The following is a 19,046-nucleotide window of genomic DNA, read 5'->3' on the forward strand; positions in this document are numbered from 1 at the left end:
TCAGATAAAATGCACCCAGGCAGAGCCTTGAAATTGGCTTCTCTGAGAGATAAAAAATGTAAAGGAAGCACAGTGTGATGCGTTTTATGATAAATATCTTCAAAGTATGAGTAATGAGAGGAGTGGAGTACACAGCGGGGTCTCGTGAAAGCTCAGCTGTGAGATGATCAGCCAATAAAACTCCCCTCCAGGGTGATTAATTTGAGGAATGGGGAATGATAATCACATAGGCTCTTTGGAGAATTTGGACAAGGCACTGGAAATACATAGACATTTGCTCATACTAGATCTTTGGCCTGGGGGAGTGAGGGGCTAATCAGTTCACAGGCCATGGTTGAAAAAAACAATACATTAATTGCTCATTTCTACCGCCCATACTGGACTTTGATACTGCACCTTCCATTTCTGGGCTATCAGAAATATTAATATGTTGTAAATGCGGAGTATTTGAACATGCCAGTGTACCGTTGAGATAATTGCATTCTGTTGCCTCTGACGATGAATGAAAGGTGGGTGGCAAAGGCAGAGGGTCTTCTGAGGTAAATCATCTCAAAATTTCTCTCACATCATTGCTGTTCCCCATGGCTGACCCGCGTCCATAAAGGCAGGTCTGTCACCAAAAGCCTTTTTATTATTCAGCCACCCAACACAGGACCCCAGAGGGAATATTACTGCACACTGTACGGAATTAAAAACAGCAAGCCATTTCACTCGTCGACCGGACTCATAGCCACACATTTATTCATTGCAGATGATCATTGGACCTCATTAATAATAACTGCAAAAAAATGCCCCAAAAAATTTGTTAAAGCTGAGACTTTTATTGGTGCTGTCAATAAGACAGTAATGTTCTGTACTTAGTATGAGGCTAAAGTGGCTACCTTGACAGGGGATCTCCATCCGACTCACCGAGGAATGTATTCAATCAATCTTATCACAGAAACAAACTCATCATCATGACTGTGCGTTTGTTTTGTCAACATCTCAATGACAAACAATTGGTCTCTTACGGGATAATATTGTCCACACATGGGTCATATAAAGACCAGAAAATCCATGACATAGTTTATAGATTTGAAAGATTCTATATTTAATTAAATGGCCCCCTTCATTAAGTGAAATGCTTCAAAACAGTCAATGCATCACTGTTAAAATACAAACAATCCTTTGTCCCTACGATAAAAATTTTCCGCAGATGGTTTAGCATTGTGCTTCTCACTAAATAAGGGCTTTATTGAATCCGTATCGTGGAAGCTTAGCATTACAGCGTGATTTCAATTTAAAGGCAATGTTCCCGCATTATAGTGGAGACTGCATTCACGGTAAACGCTACATATGTCGGCTCAACGGGAAATTACCTTTCAATTTCTATTGCGCAATCTGCAACTCTTCAGCGATACAGATTGAATAGAGCCCTAAAGAACCAGCAAATTTGCTGCCAGAGCTCAGCTTCCCTCCCACAGCTAGTCATGTGACACTATAACATTCAGTCAATGTGATTCACAATGACATATCACAGTTACACAACAAAGATTGCACTAAGGTTAAGGGTGGTGACTGAGTTACATATTCTTATATAAATATCTTAATCCATCTATTGGTTATATTAAGGGATTTATTTATATATATTTGTAAGTATACCCTTCTTTGGTTCACAAATACACTAAAATACCTTTAATATGCTTATTCAAAACACAGTAGCGTTTCAAAATACAAGTAAGGACACATTACAAATGGAATAGATAACAATATAAATAAAGTGATTAATCTATTAAATACTTATATTTAGTGGTTTTTATAATCATTTGAACATGTGTTACTGAAAAACTAGGACATATATTTGCCACAAAAGCAATGTAACAATACTATACACAATCTCCACAAAATTCATTAGCTCTAAAAACGCAGCAATAGAATACAGTACCTGTTACAATGACTGTTACATATTTCCTCTACTTAATATGAAAGGGGAAAACCAGATACAATGTGGTGTTGCATACAGTGCACCTGGCTTAATAACTACATGGACAACACACAGCACCAATATTCAGTACATTATAATATATATACAGTACCATTCAAGTTTGGATGCAGCTAATCATTCAAGGGTTTTTCTTCTTTTTTTTCTTCTTTATTTTTACTATTTTCTACATAGTAGAATAATTGTGAAGATATCAAAACTATGAAATAACACATATGGAATCATGTAGTCACCAAAAAAGTGTTAAACAAATCAAAATATATTTTATATTTGAGATTCTTCAAAGTAGCCACCCTTTGCCTTGATGACAGCTTTGCACACTCTTGACATTCTCTCAACCAGCTTCATGAGGTAGTCAACTGGAATGCATTTCAATTATCAGGTGTACCTTGTTAAAAGTTAATTTGTGGAACTTCTTTCCTTCTTAATGCGTTTGAGCCAATCAGTTGTGTTGTGACAAGGTAGGGGTGGTATACAGAAGATAGCCCTATTTGATAAAAGACCAATAAGCAAAGAGAAACAACAGTCCATCATTACTTTAAGACATGAAGGTCAGTCAGTACGGAAAATGACAAGAACTTTGAACATTTCTTCAAGTGCAATCACAAAAACCATCAAGCGCTATGATGAAACTGGCTCTCATGAGGATCGGCACAGGAAAGGAGACCTCTGCTGCAGAGGATAAGTTCATTAGAGTTAACTGCACCTCAGATTGCAGCCCATATAAATGCAGAGTTCAAGTAACAGACACATCTCAACATCAACTGTTTAGAGGAGACTGCATGAATCAGGCCTTCATGGTCGAATTGCTGCAAAGAAACCACTACTAAAGGACACCAATAAGAAAAAGAGACTTGCTTGGGCCAAGAAACATGAGCAATGGACATTAGACCGGTGGAAATCTGTCCTTTGGTCTGATGAGTCCAAATTTGAGATTTTTGGTTCTTTGTGAGACGCAGAGTAGGTAAACGGATGATCTCCGCATGTGTGGTTCCCACCGTGAAGCACGGAGGAAGAGTTGTGATGGTGTGGGGGTGCTTGCTGGTGACACTGTCTGTGATTTATTTAGAATTCAAGGCACACTTAACCAGCATGGCTACCACAGCATTTTATAGCAATACGCCATCCCATCTGGTTTGCGCATAGTGGGACAATCATTTGTTTTCAACAGGACAATGACCCAACACACCTCCAGGCTGTCTAAGGGCTATTTGACCAAGAAGGAGAGTGATGGAGTGCTGCATCAGATGACATGGCCTCCACAATCATCCAACCTCAACCCAATTGAGATGGTTTGGGATGAGTTGGACCGCAGAGTGAAGGAAAAGCAGCCAACAAGTGCTCAGCATATGTGGGAACTCCTTCAAGACTGTTGGAAAAGCATGAAGCTGGTTGAGAGATTGCCAAGAGTGTGCAAAGCTGTCATCAAGGCAAAGGGTGGCTACTTTGAAGAATCTCAAATATAAAATATATTTTGATTTGTTTAACACTTTTTTGGTTCCTACATGATTACATATGTGTTATTTCATACTTTTGATGTCTTCACTACTATTCTACAACATAGAAAATAGTAATAATAAAGAAAACTCCTGGAATGAGTAGGTGTCTTCAAACTTTCGACTGGTACTGTATATTACAATACTGTACATATCTATGCCATGAGGTCCCTTGCATTGTCCTCTGTCTCTACTGAAAAGGTCCCTCAAGGTCACTCAGTATGTGAATATGTATTCTCTTACATAGGCTATACTGTACAATAGTTAAATCTAACAATGGCATAGTCACTGCTAAAAGACAGAACAGACAGGAAACATATGAGACCCACATTTATTATTCTGAAGGTTACCTGTGGTCTAAAAAGACCTACAAGCAGCTGAAGATTCAAAGTCCTACATGATTGGTCAAGAGACAACAGGAATATGAAGTTCAGTGTAGCTCAGGGTCTTTTTAGAGCTGGACATGACAAAGCTGAGAACGAAAGGTCAAAGGGCAACATCCTCCTAATGGGTGTGGCCATTACAAGTCCTGCCCCAGTCTCTCAATCTCATCGGTCAAGAAGTCGATATCTGACCTGGTGGCGGCAGGATTGGAGATGACCATGCGGAAGAAGTTGACCTTGTCTCCCTGAGGCTGGTAGCCCACCATAGTGGTTCCAGACTCCATCATCAACGCCTTGATCTTGGGGGCCACCTGGTTTAGAGGCAAGGACAATTCAGAGAAATGTACAGTAGGTCAGTGCTGTCTCATCTGAATACAGAATATAGTCTTCATGGGCCGAAGCTGACGAGTCCTTTACTCCTTACCTTATGCAACTTCTCCCTCTTCTCCTGACCATCGGGCATGTCACGAATGCCTGGCGGAAGGTACCAGAAGCAGACATTCGTGTGCTGGGGCTGTGGAAAGAAAACAGCAACATTGTTTGTCCGTGTCTTTACTCAATGGAGTGTCTAAAGAAGAAGTAGCCAACCTCACTAAGAGACCAAATTGAGATCTGAGGCTCTGCAAGGCAAGTTCATAAATCCACAAGGAGTTCAACTGGGGATTCTAAAGCCTAGCACCACCTCTACAGGCAGACAGGGAGGAGAGTTGGCCTGCCTCACTACATTGTGTTGCTCAGAATACTATTGGGCATCTCAGTTAATGAGTTCATATTAATCAGATATGTAATTCCTCTCACGCTCTATTAGGGTAATCCATTAAAAGATATTGCTGTTTTTGGAAACAGAACCAAGTAGTAAATGAAGGGAGAAAAATCTCACCTCTCCATCGAACACCATCTGATAGCCCTCGCGACCCTTTATTTTAGTGTAGAGATAATGCGAGAGGTCCAAACACTTGTCGATGTGCTGTTCAAACCCTATTGTTCCCTGTTGGAGTGGAAATACACAAAACATAGACAGATCATTCATGTCAAGAACTACCCGTTTTCTGTTCCAGGAGCCGAGATCAGCATCCAAGATCAATCCCTGTTCCATGCTAACGCTTTAAAGCCTGATTTAAGTATTGCAATAAGAGCTTGGAGAGATTTGTGCACATTACCTTCGCTTTCCACATGAGCCAGAATTTGAAGATATCTACATGTCGTCCACACTGGATGGCCTTGTCCCCCGTGTCGTACGATACATCGTACTGTTTGTCTGGTTGGAAGAGGTAGCCAGCACACATGGAGTTGCAGCCTGATAAAACTCCCTGTAAAGATCAATGGTGTGGTTAACGGACAAGGACGAAAGGCAGAGACTTCAAGTTCAACGGTGCCTTCAAACTGGGCTATATTCATAAGAATAGTAGCCAACTCTCTGTGACCTCTGACTTAACTTAAGTGTGGTTTCGTGGCATTCATAAGGGATGATAACCCATCTATCAGTATTGCTCTTACCCTCTCTCTGACCAGAATGGCAGAGCACTGCAGTGGCACACCCATCATCTTGTGAGGGTTCCAGGTGACCGAGTTGGCCCTGCAAACATGGAACACAGACTGTAAGACAGGCCACAGTCCCCATCAATGAGTGTGTGTGATTGGTTTAAAAAGGATATCTTCTCAGGGCTGTAGCCTACCTCTCTACGCCACACAGCTTGTGCCTGTGCTTCCTGGACATCAGTAGGCCTCCTCCCCACGCACCCTGAACAAAGACAACAGTTTGTTTTGAGGATAAGGATTAGACACGCAAGTGGCTTATACAGTGGGGAGAACAAGTATTTGATACACTGCCGATTTTGCAGGTTTTCCTACTTACAAAGCATGTAGAGGTCTGTCATTTTTATCATAGGTACACTTCAACTGTGAGAGACGGAATCTAAAACAAAAATCCAGAAAATCACATTGTATGATTTTAAAATAATTAATTTGCATTTTATTGCATGACATAAGTATTTGATCACCTACCAACCAGTAAGAATTCCGGCTCTCACAGACCTGTTAGTTTTTCTTTAAGAAGCCCTCCTGTTCTCCACTCATTACCTGTATTAACTGCACCTGTTTGAACTCGTTACCTGTATAAAAGACACCTGTCCACACACTCAATCAAACAGATTCCAACCTCTCCACAATGGCCAAGACCAGAGAGCTGTGTAAGGACATCAGGGATAAAATTGTAGACCTGCACAAGGCTGGGATGGGCTACAGGACAATAGGCAAGCAGCTTGGTGAGAAGGAAACAACTGTTGGCGCAATTATTAGAAAATGGAAGAAGTTCAAGATGACGGTCAATCACCCTCGGTCTGGGGCTCCATGCAAGATTTCACCTCGTGGGGCATCAATGATCATGAGGAAGGTGAGGGATCAGCCCAGAACTACACGGCAGGACCTGGTCAATGACCTGAAGAGAGCTGGGACCACAGTCTCAAAGAAAACCATTAGTAACACACTACGCCGTCATGGATTAAAATCCTGCAGCGCACGCAAGGTCCCCCTGCTTAAGCCAGTGCATGTCCAGGCCCGTCTGAAGTTTGCCAATGACCATCTGGATGATCCAGAGGAGGAATGGGAGAAGGTCATGTGGTCTGATGAGACAAAAATAGAGCTTTTTGGTCTAACTCCACTCGCCGTGTTTGGAGGAAGAAGAAGTATGAGTACAACCCCAAGAACACCATCCCAACCGTGAAGCATGGAGGTGGAAACATCATTCTTTGGGGATGCTTTTCTGCAAAGGGGACAGGACGACTGCACCGTATTGAGGGGAGGATGGATGGGGCCATGTATCGCGAGATCTTGGCCAACAACCTCCTTCCCTCAGTAAGAGCATTGAAGATGGGTCGTGGCTGGGTCTTCCAGCATGACAACGACACGAAGCACACAGCCATGGCAACTAAGGAGTGGCTCCGTAAGAAGCATCTCAAGGTCCTGGAGTGGCCTAGCCAGTCTCCAGACCTGAACCCAATAGAAAATCTTTGGAGGGAGCTGAAAGTCCGTATTGCCCAGCGACAGCCCCGAAACCTGAAGGATCTGGAGAAGATCTGTAGGGAAGAGTGGGCCAAAATCCCTGCTGCAGTGTGTGCAAACCTAGTCAAGAACTACAGGAAACGTATGATCTCTGTAATTGCAAACAAAGGTTTCTGTACCAAATATTAAGTTCTGCTTTTCTGATGTATCAAATACTTATGTCATGCAATAAAATGCAAATTAATTACTTAAAAATCATACAATGTGATTTTCTGGATTTTTGTTTTAGATTCCGTCTCTCATAGTTGAAGTGTACCTATGATAAAAATTACAGACCTCTACATGCTTTGTAAGTAGGAAAACCTGCAAAATCGGCAGTGTATCAAATACTTGTTCTCCCCACTGTATGTTCAAACTAAAGCTCAGCCGACCATTGAAATGTGTTGCAATTAACCCTGAAATGATCTACATCACCCGAACCTTACTGTATTCATAGTAGGAAGACGCACTTACATCCACATGTAACCACATGTTGTATTTCTCGCAGATGTCTGCAATCTCGTGGATGGGATCGAATGCTCCATACACTGTGGAACCAGCTGTAGCATTCACGAACATTGGGACACAACCCTGCAAGCACACACCATGAGAATGAATATGGAGTCTTGTATTATTGGAGTGAATTGAAATTGTTGCATTCTGTTTCTGTAATCTTTGACATAATATGAATGGGTTAGAGCAGATTTAAATGACATTGGACTATTTCTCTTGGCAAGCCTTTGTAACACCAGAACTGCACGTCCATTGCAGACAGCCTGCTATCACCTCTCTCCTGTAACGGAACTAGCTTCAGGAGACTGTGCTTTGGAGCTAGTGGCAGTGGGTAAGATAATACTTGAGGCATAAGTACTAACCCTAAAATGAAAGTAGACATGTTTTTATTTTGTAAACATGTAAGATTACCTGACGACCGGAGTATTCAGATGACTAGATTCATATTAGGCAGCTGTTCTCATTAGAATTCAGTGTCAGTGCATCGCATCATTGTGCAGAAACACACGGAAGGTGTTTCATGTCTTCAGGGGACACAAATCCACAGTTTGAAGTTGATTGGCTGACAGTTTGAAAACTCACCCTCGCCTTGGCATCGATGACCTTGGCTTCCAAATCAGCGGGAATGACTCTCCCTCTAGAGAAGCAAACAAGACATGTCAAAGGGATGTTCTCACTGGGTTGTTTTATTCAGTGCAGTGTATTGGACGTGGCTCCACAAACCTCTCATCTGTGCTCAACAGGATCAGGTTTTCTGTTCCAAAGCCCAGAGCAGCACTGGCTTTCTTTATAGAGTAGTGGCTCTGACAAAACACATGAGCATGACATTAGACTACGAACCTATCAGCTGAGCTCTGGCATATAGTCAGCTGATGTATTGTCCAATGGTTGTATTTGTTGTGTTGCTTTGAATCAGGCATGCCATAAACCCTTTCTACAGAATAGACAGGGTCAATCAAGCAGTGACAATAAATAACAATAAGACTTTGTCTTGGTAATACAATACTGCTTATGAGACTGGAGACCTGTTGTGTGGTGGAAATTAATGTTCTGCTCAGATGTTAGGATGAGATTTACATGCTCAGAGGTGAAGAGCACCAGTCTGGGGGCAGCAGTCATGCCTTTGGTCTTGACTTCAGGGAAGAACTTGTAGCGGGCGATCATCACACTGTACATGTTGGATATCGCTCCACCTGCACAAACGTTGCATACAATCTTTCACTAAACTGCATTCGATTATCTGAAGGCTTGTGTAAGGAATATTCATCTGTAACGGTAGGTTAATTCCCATCTCAGATTCTCAAGGCATGGCTGAATTCATAACCGTTCATCAGAATTGGCTTCGCACTCACCTGGTGAGAATATCCCATCGCCCTCTCCATCAGGCCAGCCAATGATCTCCCTCATCTTCTTCAGCGTCAGCTGTTCCATGAGCACGAAGACTGGGGCGATCTCATAGGTGAACCTGAAATACAGAGCACCTGTCTCCAGTTACCCACTACCAATAGAAATCCATTCTATCGCTGGCCTTGAACTCTCATATTGTCATTTGTTTCTCATATCTACATTGTCTATATTGACATAAACAGAATCAATGAAGGCAGGTGGCAGAATCCCAGGATAAGGCATCACCATGCATCACCATTGTGATGAAGGCCAATAATTGTAGATTATTTTGTCTATTTTTCTTTGTGCAAAATAGATTTAAATGGTGTTGTTTTGTTGAATTATCATTACATAAGTTTCTTATTGTGTATATTGAGCAATGCTACGTTGAAGCCAGAGAAAATAATGGAACACGCTTAATACTTTTAACGCCGTCACGATTCAGTGATAGCTCTGTTACACTGTATTACGGATACCATTTGTTGCAGTGGGATGAGAAAGAACATCAATGTCACACAGTGTGAAGTCCATTAAGAATATTCCACCAAGAGGGAACGCCTGTCTCTGAGTTCGCAAGAAGAAGAGGCTAGGAAACGTGATGCAACACAATCAGAGCGTCATTGCCTTTGTGTCTGAGGTTTGTCTTGAGGCCAGCTTCCACTGAGCTTGTTTTGAATGTGTTTTTAATTAAAACAGTATATTACCCTCATGGCCCGTCTCTCAGAGAGTAATGATGGAAGAATGGTCGTTTCTCCTTTAGAATAGGAATTATATCATTACAATCATGTTTATTCAATGCAATCACAATTACAACATCAAAGGATTGTATCCATATCATTAGAAACTTCCTCCAGGGTAGTGCAATATCAATGTAGAATGAAATGGATCCCCATCTAACTCATCTATCTTCACTATGTCCTGCCCAATGCTCTTCTCATTACACTGCCTGTCTATTCATGCAATGAGTCAATGCATTAGTGGGGCAATGCAGTGTATCACACTGTGCCATACACACAGCACTTGTTTTGTTTTGTTCTCTGGCTCATCATATCCAGCAGAAATGTTTAAAAATAGTCCGGAGCTATTGTCCCAAATGAATTTGCACTCGCTCACTTATGTAGAGTAATCCTGATGATAACCCTGGGACGTGATTGTCAACCTATTAGTGGCAATCAATACGTGTCAGGGGTAATTAATGATGATGGAGTAATTAGCTAATGCAAATAACAAATATGTATGCAGTCAGAGCCAACCCTCTGATTCAACTCATCCACAGTAGTGTTGATATATAGCATACGCAGGGTGGCAACACTCTCACCAGGAGATCTTCGACACCATATCAATCCCATGAGCTGGACCAACTAAACACTCTTCAAAACACTGGGGGCAAAGAGGGATACATCCATTGAGGATTACAATACATAGAAGGTCAAGTCAGCCAGGCCATGTGTTGAACTTTTAATTAAGTCCGGGGCCAGGCAAAATGAATAATTGAACCCCTGACATGAAGAAGACCAGCCTTGGTGGTGAGCTTGTATTTATGTGCTGTGTTTAGGCCAAAAAATGATGGAAATTGACCATGACCACACAGATTACTCTGGTTATTACCACTCAGAAATGCAATGTTTTATCAATGTTCACAACACAATATTTTTCATATCGTGTGTTTTTTTTTGTAATGATGATTTTACAATGCTGTGACGGGTTCCCAGGCTGACATCATAGACAAGATCAGCATTGTACAGCAGCTGATACACTCTGACCGGTGCCTTAACTGACCTGGCAGCCTCAGCTGGTAATCTGTGTGTACTGGTCAACAATAGTCCATGGCCAACGAAGCATCAACTTTTCTCTTGGACAAGTCCCTGGGCACCTGGTGTATCACCATGCTGTCTCTTACAGATTTCCTTCCCCGCGGGAAAAGCAATATTGAATGACAATGTCTATTGTTCACATTTGCGCAGAAGATCTCAGGGGCATATCTCATTCTGTTGTGGAACCATTATCTCTGAGGCAAAGAGCATTCCATAAAACAACCACCCAATATAACGTTGAATGCTAATCAATATGCAATTTAGTTTGCCTGCAGGACTGTATTATCTGACTACAGCCACAGCGTTGGTCAACAACAATAATAAAGCAAACAGATAGTGAACTCACAACTCTCACTTTTTACTTGCTTAAAAGGCAGTCTGTAAGAGCATCCTTGGGATCTTTCACTTAGAAGCTTATGAAGGGCCCTAAATATGTCACTTCCACTGATCTTCATCTTCCACACGAAATCTTCTGAGGCCATTTGAAATGGTAGGAATTGTCATTTTTCTTCAACGCCAGACATACCTTAAACCAAACGAAATCCACTCTCTGCCAAATTTGATCCTTCAACCTCTTATCACAATCCCAGCCTAAAACAAAAACTATGTTATGCAACTCTTACTAAGATCCTTTGTTTAGGCACATTGTTTACAGAATTGACAGGACTACTTTAATACTATACACATATTTACAAAATGTAAAGTTCCTGTGACTTTCAATAATAAACATGTATAAATGTATTATAACAAATGTGTAATAACTGTGGGGAGATAAAGCCCACTCACATGTTAGTGTTTGCAGTGGAGGTGAGCCATTCTCCTGACAAGCCAATGATGTCTAAGCCAGTAGATAGCTGATTGAAAAACCTGGGGTGACCTGGGAGGGAGACAACACCATTTGTCTTTAATACATTTCTCATGAAAGCTTCATCATTCAACTATGGGCTTATCTGTAATCATTAAACCACATTGTAGACAAATGAGAGATATTGATTGTGCTGGGGGGTTAGCCATGCTTTATGCCTCTGTATCCTCTGTCCTCACCTGTTCTCACTCCATATTTCAGGGTATCCCTACAGTCCACCAGGATCTGCTCCAGAGATTCAGGTTGGTCAGATAGCTCCAGGTTGAAGCCCTCCATGCCTTCCAGCAGCTGGTGGGGGTGGTGGAAGTCCAGGACCTTGGTGGATCTGTCGAAGGTCTTCCGGACGTAGTTTGTGAGAATATCCACCACCTCCAACAAAAACTGCATAGTTGGCTCCTCTCCATTTTTAGCTGGTAATAAATCTAGGGTGAGAAATTGAAGCATGTCAACAATATTTGTGTTTTTCTCATTTTCGAAAAATAAATTTGTCACTTTTGTTTGCATCCTTCATCACTTGAGGATGTTTTTAAGAGCTTACTTTCACAATCTTCTGTACAATGTGTCATGACTTCATTATACTTCACATCTTGTAAACTATTTCTTTGGTTTTCCTCTCTAAAGCTGGTATAAATTATATAAATTAGAATGTCATTTTCAGCAACAAATGAATGACCCTTTTTGGTATTTCTCCAGTGAGTATCCCTGAGTAGCCTATGCTATTTTACAGCTATTACAACTTGATCTAGCCGGTCATTATGGTAAACCAAATGGTGAATATTGATTTCAAATAGGCATAGCAATCAATTCAATTTAAATTACTAACAACCTAATGATTTAGGGTTATATTATTTTCCACAAAAAGTGTTTTTTTTAAAGACATTTTATCATCAAACATGACTAAATTGAAAGAAATCCCAGAGATTCAGACTGATTATAAAGATTTGGTATTTTCAAACCAGATCAAATCAGGCTAATCTTTGCATCAGTAACAACATTTAAGATTTTAAATTGACTCATGTTCCATGTAAAACAACTGAGCAAAACGAACATCAACAAGTTCCCTACATAATTTTTATTCATAGGCCTACATTTCCCATAATGAAAATAATCCGGACATCTACCTCTAGCAAATAGATTGGAAAAGTCCGTCTCGGTGCGTCTGAAACGCGAATCCCTGTCGCTGTTATCCAGCAGGTCCTTAGACGATCTTTCCTTGAAGGAACTAATCTTCTCCTCGAGGTTGTTGTTCTTCTGCAAAAATCCTAAATTGTTGCAAAGGGCAGAGGATTGAAATGAGTGATTACTATCATCACTCCCAATCCCAAACATTTTGATGACACCCTTTTTACTCAAAACACATGCCTAAATGTCTCTCACTGATTGAGCTGACAATGACGTGGTGTGGGTTGGTTTTGAGAAAATTCCCATCCTGTCCCGGGAAGCCTTTTTATGGGAAGAAGAGTCAGTGGGAGGTTGAGCCCAGTGACAGCAGCACCAAAAGCCAGTCAAGCAAAAACAAATAGCCGTCATTTCGTGTAGCTGTAAATTCGTATTAATTCCCTCCGACAGATTCCACTTCAGTAAGCAGGGAAGAGCACACAATGAAGTGAACCGATGTCCTTAAAGCCTGAAGTCAGACCTAATAGTTGGACTGGGCTGTGATGATATATGGGACATTTTATAGCCTATCTGCTCATAGACCTGTGGAGGACACCACATTAACTCAAATCTTATTTAACGAATACCGATTTTTTTGTTTTTCAAAAATGTATTTCTAGGTTGGCCCTCGAAAAAAAGAACACCTATTCCAAATCTTCTGCTAAGATTATTAGTAATACAAATTCCTGCAATGTGATCTTATTTATGATCTTATTTTACAATCAACAACGCAATATTTCAGATAAACTAGCTAGGCCTACAAGATGTGAAACTCAACGATATGCCATATCCCACACCCTTTTAGAGTAATAAATAAAAGTACATAAAAGTGTATCAAGAGATGATAGTTTGATGTATTTTTACTGTTAATTTATTTTATTTCGTTTTCAATATAGACTAATTGTAGATAATTCTATTATTTCATATTCAGAAAGGATATGTTAGATTATACCCCGAATAAGCATAAATCCAACATTTCACTAGGTCAAGCTTTTGATGTTGTTTTTAGACCAATATCATTGCACTTAATAAACACAGATGAAAAGTGGAAAACGGGCCTTTAGGCCTATATCAGATAAAACCAAAACGTAAAAATCGCGTAAATATCGGATTGAAACATGAAACTTGATTTATCCTTTCCTTTGCGTAGGGCTCCCGAGTGGCGCAGCGGTCTAAGGCACCTCAGTGCAAGTGGCGTCACCCTGGTTCGAATCTGTCATATCCGGCCGTGATTGGGAGGGCCATAGGGCCGTAATTGTAAATAAAAATGTATTCTTAAATGACTTGCCTGGTAAAATTAAAATAGGTCTATACTGTTGGTCTTTGATTGGCCCTGATGGCGCAATAGACTCAACGCTTGGCCATATCAGATAGGGTTAATGCATTTTGCTTCCACTTAATCGGAGCGTATTGTGGAGAAGACTGACAGTAGTCCTGCTATCTCTGCAAAACAGAACCTTGACGAATTGCGATTTGAATTCCCTGGAGCAGAAAAGATGACTATCATGATGAGAGTAATCTTTTCTCTTCTGATGGACTCGCATCATGATAAGGACCGATACATATCATTCCACCAAATATAGCTCTTTAATAAATGACACCAGCTCAGAGGCTACCGATATATGTTGAGAAAAAGACAAAGGCAGGTGCGTATAATACGACATTAAGATTTGGCTCAGCAAATATAAAGATAGGCTATCTTACTTGTGGATAACTACAATGAATGTAGTAAAATCAACTGTACATGTTCATGTTTCAGTCGAAATTACCTAAAAATAATGAAAAGGGGGTTGCATAATTTAGCCGGCTATTTGTTTATTCGAAGGTCATTAAGCATTGGCAAACGTATATGTTTTTCCAGGTAGGCCATAAGAGGGCGCAATAGTACGATTTTATTAAGAATTCTATATATTTTTTAAAGCAAGGAAAGAAAACACCCACATTGAAAACATACCCAAGGCTAAAGAGAGCTCATATTCCATTTTGGGACGTGCCAACGTAGACCTATAGTTCTTTTTGGACCAATAGCTGGACCAATAGCTGTTTTTCAAACTGATTTTAATATTGATTAAAAAACAGGTTTGTTACTATAAATTCAGTGGTAATAATCAATATGGCCATTTTGATTCTTTCTGCATGAAAACCCACTCATGCGACCAGAGAAAGAAGAAAAGGGGCAGAAGGCATTCAAAGAGCAAGTAATCACAGCCGCCCAGGCTGCACAGTCTTTGTGTATTAGCCCAAAACAGTATGGCTAATAGCCTATTCATCAGATATCAGAATGGTCTGCTTGCTCGACGTTGAGAAACACATAAAAAATGCAACGTAGCCTACACTATGTAACCGATGATATTTCTTCTGTTAATTATTTTGACGTAGGACTAGTTGCATTCTAAAAGACACATAACAACAAAAGCCTACATGAACATGTATTATGAGGTCCACGAAAATAAATGACATGAAAATAGTAAACTTACCACATATCTTCATTCCCAATTTTCTAGAACATCCGTGAGCAACTCCACACCAAGCGTCATAGCCTAAAATAATTTTGGGAAACTATTGAGAAGGCCCTTACATTAGGCCTGAAGTGCATATTATTTCTGCAAAAATACTCCCAAACTCAAAGTGATGGATGAGAAAATATTGAAGCATGTTGGATAAAACAATGCATACGACTATCAATTAACATCTGTGTATCTGTGTGTGTTGTAAATCATCTGCTCCATCCCAATGATACCACTATGGCCATAGGCCTATAACGTGGCATTTCAGCTGAACATTCCACGATTTAGCCATTTCTGACTGTGCTAAGGACCTAATTGGGTGAGAAGATGCTGAAAAGATCAGACATGCATCACCAGACATTGGCCAGTGACAAAAAGGGCTGAGCATTACGTCGCTATCAAGGACTTCCAGGGATTAAATTGGGGAGGTGGGGAGTTGGTGTGTGTCTGTGTCCCTTCCACTGGAAAAGCGGCCAGTGGAAGGGACAGGCAGCTCCACACAGAATGACGTTTAACCGCTGCTTAGGATCACAAATCAAATATATCTGGACCAAATCTACGCCAATGTTACACCCACGAAGGCAAATGCAAAGGCAACAGAAATATCTGAAATAAGACGTGTGTAATGCCAAATAATTATGCCAATTATGAGTGGAATAAACTTGAGATCCACGAGCATAATTCGGATTTTCGCGTAAGTCATGCATTGATGTCAAAAGAGATACAGACACAATTGAAGTTGCACATTAATAGATGTAGCCTAATACTGGCATGACAACAGTCTAATGGCTTTGGCACACCATCAAGCCCAAAGCAAGCAAATTCAGCCCTGATTGAATCCCGTTTCTGGTGAGAAAAACGGAGGTGCAGTTTTTCTACATTTAAATCTGACCTGACTTCAAAATAACATTTCGTGGTTTCATCTTTTACCTTTGCAAATGCATAATTTACATTGGAGTGTAGTCAATATCAAATCAGAGCTTTATGATATGTGAGAAAAATAGGACATTGGTGGCGAGCTTCGCATCAAAATATGAATGTGCTTGGACAACTCATTGGAATGTAACCTAGGCTATAGGTTAGTTATGTTTGTCTTCAATAGCTCTTGGATAATAAAAAGTATTGAGGCAGAGCTGTTGGCCGCTTACATCTCTACATCCCCCCTCAGCTGAAGGTACAATAAGGTGCTTGAACACATGCCTTAGGGCCAATTTAGTGTGGCTACAATTAACGCCACTTTGCACATAATAAATTAGCATTAAATTCACTCTCACTTTTTATTCAACCACGACGGAATAAATACACTGAAAAGTATAGCCTACTATAGTCTCTTTATGGAAGGCAATAATAATAATAATAATAATAATAATAATAATAATAATAATAATAGGTTTATAACAGCAGAATAATAATTCAAGAAGGCTGTATATTTTTTGGGAAGATTATGTTAAATTCTTTTGGGATTTTTGCATTTATCAATACCGACAGGATGGTACTAGTCTAGCCATTAGTATTTTCTAATTGCTTCAGTTCATGTTTTTAGAGGACATCACCTATTTTGACAGCAAGATCCGTCTATCAAGCAGATGCCGGGAGGTCTGCTGCACATGCAATGATGCGGTGATTTGTTGCGTGGGAGGCATTTAGAATGGTACAGTTTTTTTCCTCCATGGAAATGATTAATGGCATTGCCCACAAAGTATATAGCACAAGTGAAATAGCGTTTTATCTGTGATGGACCTACTTGAGCCTGGTGGTCGTAAATTTGTCGAGTTGGGATCCGGTTCGTTGCCAGACGAGGAAGGTGCAGACGCCGCCATCACTCCTAAGATACAGTACAAATGTCCTCACTCCAAAGCTCGCTGTCACTTTCTGCGAAACCTCACTTATTTTATTCAAGATGAAAAGTCACATTCACTGCAAGGAGAGTAAAAAGAATAGCTGTCTCTGAGCCTTAAAATATATAAATAATGACATGCCTATCTAGGCTATTTTAAATGTATGAATAGGATATTTTAAGATCGATCCCTCATTCAAACGCTGACAAAAATATCCACAACTACGAATAAGCAAGGAGACAGGACACGACAGACATGTCTACGACATCGTCTGGCAGCCAGAGTAGCCTACAATTATTCTCAAACATCAATGAACAGGTTGGCTGAGGCTGCAGTGCACATGATTTTTTCCTGAATCCATAGGCTACAGATATGAGAGAAAAAAATGCTAAATAACTTATTGGCTATAAATACAATACATTTCATTAGGCTTTATCAAATCAACATCGACAATGATGCTCATTAATTCTCACCAATCCACTCTACAACCTGATCTCTGCTGTCAATGTGGATGATGAGGCATCACTGCAAGTGCATTTCTTTGTTTTCAGAGAGTTGTATATGTATCTGCCTTTGATGATAGGAAGGTAACCCGGGCAGTTGGGCAACAAATAGTTTAACCCTAAAACATCATGTATTGAAAGTGAAAATACTGAATTAGCCTTGATAAATGATCAACTATGCCATAACAGCTAATCTGGTGATTTATCACATAGGCAAGTTAGGTGAACTGTCAAACCTCAGGTAAATGAAGTATTCATTTTATAATAATGACAAAAAATATGCTATGTTTACATAATTGATTGACAAACAGGATAGTGACTCCTCAATTAAGAGGTTGATTTGTAAATAGTGATGACCCTTATCCAGGTCAATGTCACTTCAAGGGAAAAGCATGCCCATGCAATGAAAAACCCTCCGTCAAAGCTCAAAGAACAGTAGTTTAATGATACCACAATTGTATCAATCAATAACTTTAATATCAGCAAACAAATACTATGCATAGCTTGTATTGTTCTCTGTGTCTATCTTACAAATCGTTTATAACAGATGTTAAAACACCTGTTTGAGCTTCTCAAACGGCAATGTATCATAAAGCTTTAATGAACAAAGCACACTTATCCAGCTCTTGTTAGATAACAATCCCTGTTAAAAACCATCTTACCGTGCTGAGGGTGGGTACAGGTGACCAAGTAGAGCCCCAAAAAGAAACTATAGGACGATGGTGAAATAAAGTCCTTTGGCAACGCAACGCAACGTCTGGTGCGCTTTTGTCACTTCAAGAAAAACAGGGTTTTGAATATCAGTTGTCTACAAAATCCCATCCACGGTGACCTTTTTAGAGAAGTAGCCTACGTTTGATTTGCTGATATTTAGAGCCGCGTGCATTGACTATTTATTCGTTACTACGCACGCATGAGTCACACCAATACCTCCTCTGGTGCTGAACATTCTCCCCCAATATCGAACAGATCCGCTTTGTTTGCAAATGTACACAGAATAGTGGCGCTTTCAGCTATAACGTGACTTTTGGTAAGTGTTTGATAGCCTTTGAGGGTATATACCTCGATTTGGAAACTGATTTGGAATCCCGGTCACGAACCTGGATTTGGGAAGTTTGAGCCTATGCAACACATTACGCTCATATGGGATGAAGGAGGGGGGAGGAGAGAGGTCCTTGGCTTGTTCTTGTGAAATCGGAATAGTAGGGAACCATAATCAGAAGAACCATCTCCTTTTAGGTTATTGTTGGTCTTCTTCTGTGGGATTAAAATGTTTTGTTGAAATCTCAGCGTGTATGGCTTCATCAGTTTTTCGATGTAGGCTACAATAAATATATTATCAATAACGAAATGTATAGACAAGTAGGCTATTTTGGCCAAAGTTATAATGTCTTCTTTTCTTCCGAATTTTAAGATGAAAGCGCAACATTTATCTTATGTTTTTTGGTAAAGAAACAGTGAAATTCAAAGTCAGTGCGTAAAGGTTGAAACAAAATCCACAAGGTGGCAGTAATGAATCATCAATGATTCCTCCCAGAACTCCACACAAATGAAGTGGGCCAC

At 40.3% G+C, this 19,046-nt stretch overlaps 1 protein-coding gene across 5 annotated transcripts; it reads right to left on the minus strand.

Annotated features, from left to right (window-relative positions):
- Positions 1–705: 705 nt before the first annotated feature.
- LOC139546879 (glutamate decarboxylase 1-like) lies at positions 706–18,682 on the minus strand. 5 transcript variants are annotated; one of them, XM_071355790.1, is made up of 17 exons: positions 18,146–18,680; positions 16,887–17,014; positions 15,113–15,175; positions 12,599–12,739; positions 11,657–11,899; positions 11,399–11,489; positions 8,765–8,877; positions 8,490–8,605; positions 8,136–8,215; positions 7,995–8,049; positions 7,374–7,490; positions 5,537–5,601; positions 5,358–5,436; positions 5,021–5,170; positions 4,741–4,848; positions 4,285–4,374; positions 706–4,171 (listed from the first exon to the last, which is right to left on the minus strand). In XM_071355790.1, the coding sequence occupies exons 2-17, from the start codon at positions 16,960–16,962 to the stop codon at positions 3,998–4,000; spliced, it is 1,761 nt and encodes a 586-aa protein (XP_071211891.1). In that variant the 5' UTR covers positions 16,963–17,014; positions 18,146–18,680; the 3' UTR covers positions 706–3,997. The 5 variants fall into 5 exon arrangements, with proteins under 5 accessions (XP_071211891.1, XP_071211889.1, XP_071211890.1 ...); XM_071355788.1 differs by having other exon boundaries at positions 16,887–17,059; positions 18,146–18,679; XM_071355789.1 differs by having other exon boundaries at positions 16,887–16,967; positions 18,146–18,678.
- Between the last annotated feature and the right edge of the window lie 364 nt (positions 18,683–19,046).

Source organism: Salvelinus alpinus, chromosome 20 (genome assembly GCF_045679555.1).
Source record: "Salvelinus alpinus chromosome 20, SLU_Salpinus.1, whole genome shotgun sequence".
NCBI classification, from domain to species: Eukaryota; Metazoa; Chordata; class Actinopteri; order Salmoniformes; family Salmonidae; genus Salvelinus; species Salvelinus alpinus.